Source organism: Bombus huntii, chromosome 1, assembly GCF_024542735.1.
Source record: "Bombus huntii isolate Logan2020A chromosome 1, iyBomHunt1.1, whole genome shotgun sequence".
NCBI lineage: Eukaryota > Metazoa > Arthropoda > Insecta > Hymenoptera > Apidae > Bombus > Bombus huntii.
In genome coordinates this window covers 8,572,408-8,575,576 of record NC_066238.1, presented here as the reverse complement: position 1 = coordinate 8,575,576, position 3,169 = coordinate 8,572,408, and the positions used below count along the sequence as shown (strand labels likewise).

The following is a 3,169-nucleotide window of genomic DNA, read 5'->3' as shown; positions in this document are numbered from 1 at the left end:
ATCGCTAAAGGTGTGTTCACGATATCACTTTTATGTCAGCTCGGTGAAACAGCCTTTATTCATTAGTCGATTCCGATAGACAATGAAACGAGTAACTGCGTGGAAACTTATACTCTGCTTATACCTTGTAGGAATAATAAAAATAAAATCGAAAACAATGAAACGTAATATGGGTGTATGTAAAAGTAACCATGTTAAATTAATATATTTTCTTATTATCTTTCCACTAAACATTTTTTATGGGAATAAAAACATTAAAGCTTTATATAATTTATTAAATTTATTAAAAATTATTGTACAATTATGTATTTACATATTTAACTTTTTGTATAATTATACTTAGAAAATATCTTCTTAATGGACACTTAAACTGAAATTAATGTCCGTAAAAGATCCTCGGGAGTTCTTGAAAATAAACTGTTTGGATTTTGGTACAAATTCTTTGGATTGTGACATGCTTCATATAATTGTTTATAGATTGCTCCAATTACTTCAAAAGAACGTTTTTGGGTGATTGAACGGTGATTACTACTTTGTAACAAACTCATTTGTGGCAGCAATAATACATCTGGCATCACTAAAAATGCTTCCAATTTGTTCTATAACACATTAAAAACTTAGAATAAAATTTATCCCTATCCTTCATTCACAGTATTGAAGTAATAGTTACATACAGTAAACTCCTTTACACTTAGGGGATCCATTCCAGGAATGGAAGACAATGGACCTTGTTCATGACCTTGCAAAATAGTGTAAATTGGACCAAGATTCAAATGTGCCACTAATGAACTGGCTTGTTCTGATGTAAGAGTGTCAATTTGTGCATCAGATTGTGCCTGAAAAAATGTCATTTTATCAATATCGATATAAAATATATAAAAAGTTCGTAAATTAGAACACATCAATTGTAGTCTTCACCTGTAATCTTTCTAATCTCTGATCCATATATTCATACAGTGCTAAAGTAGACTGTATTTGATGCATACAATTTAAAAGATATACAGCCATGTCTACTGTAGGTAATCTTGATGCTGTTTCATTAACTTCTTGTAACAGTGGGTCAATAATGCACGATACTATCTGCGGATTATGTGGTATGAGAATTTCATTCAAATACCGATTTTATAAAGCTATTAAATGCTGATACAGACCTGTAGCATGTCTTTCTCCCTATCTTCTGCAATACTTGCTACAGAAAGAATTTCGTTAAGAAGTGACAGTAATCTAGAAACAGATGGTGCAGGTACTAAGTCATTTCCTGGTGGTTCTGCACGTTCACCGAGTGCAATACGCGTCTGCTTTTGAAGTCTACTTAGAAAACTTTTTTCACTTAATATTAGTAGATCTTTCAATGTTGAATCCAAGATACTATCTGGTATTACTTGCTGAATTATCATCTGATAAAATCTAAGAAGAGTTGTAACAGAATATAATATTGCTGCTGGTGCATCCATAGATATAACATTTTCTATTCTTGACTTTAAGGGATGACAAAGTCCTTCTGTGATATTACTTAATGATTGCTTAATCTGGTCTGATACATCTAAAATGTGTAATAAAAGCTAAGAAAAGTAGAAGTACAAAGGCAATCACTTAGTTCATACCTGTTTTATTACAGCCTTTCACTAAAGTAAGAATATTTTCCTTTTCAACAGGAATAACTTGATGAAGCCAAGCAAGCATATCACCAATATATCTTTTAGGATCATTTGCATGCATTTCAATAGGATTAGGTGTACTACCATATCCTTCTCCCAATGTTAAAGCATCGATAAAAGAACCTACTAAAGCAGTTCTTCTAGCTGCACAATATTCATCCAAAATATATCTAAAAAAATACATACAAATAAATATAGATTCATTTAACATAAATTATACTAGGTTTCTTATTAGATTTTAAATGCATACTTAAATAAAACTGGTCTATCTTGCAATTTATTCATTGCTTTAATTAATAATGGTGCTAAGCGTTCATTTTCAATATGTTTACATTGATTCTGTGTCCATCTATATAGTCTTTCAAGAGCTGCCTCTTGCAACAATGTCATTCTTTGCATAATATCTAGCCCTAACGTTTGATATCCTGATTGCATTAATATTCTACAACTGCTATGAATCTCCTGTAATTTAATAGAGTTGTTATTGATTCATCTTTAGACAAAAGTTTTTTCTTACTTATCTTACCTGAACACGGTTAACAACAGAAAAAAATTCTTCTGTAATAGGTGATTCCTTGCTAGAACCATGTAAAATACTTTGTTCAGATGAAGTCAGTTGGAAATTTTTAATAAATGCATTTGCAACCTCTTGTTGCATAGATAAAGTTTGGCTAAAAATTATATTTTATTTTATGTATATTTTTTTGCATAAAATTTAATTTAATCCTGATAACTATTCAGTGAATAAATGTAATAATAATATACCTCTTATTCTGAAGTTTTGCAGTTTGGTCAATAAGCTGTGATGTCTGTGTTTTTGTAGCTTGTAAGCGATTTGTCATACATTGAACTGCAGTATTCATAGCTAAAACATCTTGATATATGTCGTCTAAAGAAGATTTTACTTCCCTAAAAGCGGATAAAAAATCTTCGTTTATTGCAAGACTTCTTCTTTCTATTTTACTACGCAAATTTCTACGAGAACTCAATGTATTTTCTGTAAAGAATGTGGATAATTCTTTTAAGGCTTCTAATGTATCCTAAAAGGGAAACACAATTTAAATGAAATGTTTATATTTTATTAATGCAAGTAGTAACAATTACAACAAAGTATAATATAAATACCTTGTCATGCTCTACTCGTGATTCAAGTAATTTATTCACCCTTCGAACTAACGTAGTATTAGTATTTTTTTCACTCATTTTAAATAGGTTACTTTTTTACAATCAAATTCATCGAGATATATAGCCTATTTATTTCAGAAATGTCACGTAGCAAAAGTACATGCATAGCTACGTATATAAAACACATAGAACATGTACTCATTACTCTAATCACACGTACAATCGTACAACAACGTAAATTCTGTAAGGTGATAAAAATCTAGCTTTCGAAGATGTAAAGGTTCGAAAATTTTAGTTTTTAAATTACTTATTAAATATAATATTTGTCAAATTAGAATTACTAGAATTATAAATATTAAAATAATATTAACAAAATAAAATACCCA

General features: G+C 29.7%; 1 protein-coding gene across 1 annotated transcript; it reads right to left on the bottom strand.

Annotated features, from left to right (window-relative positions):
• Positions 1-261: 261 nt before the first annotated feature.
• LOC126867774 (conserved oligomeric Golgi complex subunit 6) lies at positions 262-3,143 on the bottom strand. The gene is made up of 9 exons (XM_050622661.1): positions 2,784-3,143; positions 2,424-2,698; positions 2,185-2,329; positions 1,909-2,120; positions 1,605-1,828; positions 1,152-1,543; positions 919-1,080; positions 675-836; positions 262-599 (listed from the first exon to the last, which is right to left on the bottom strand). The coding sequence occupies exons 1-9, from the start codon at positions 2,859-2,861 to the stop codon at positions 366-368; spliced, it is 1,884 nt and encodes a 627-aa protein (XP_050478618.1). The 5' UTR covers positions 2,862-3,143; the 3' UTR covers positions 262-365.
• Positions 3,144-3,169: the final 26 nt, after the last annotated feature.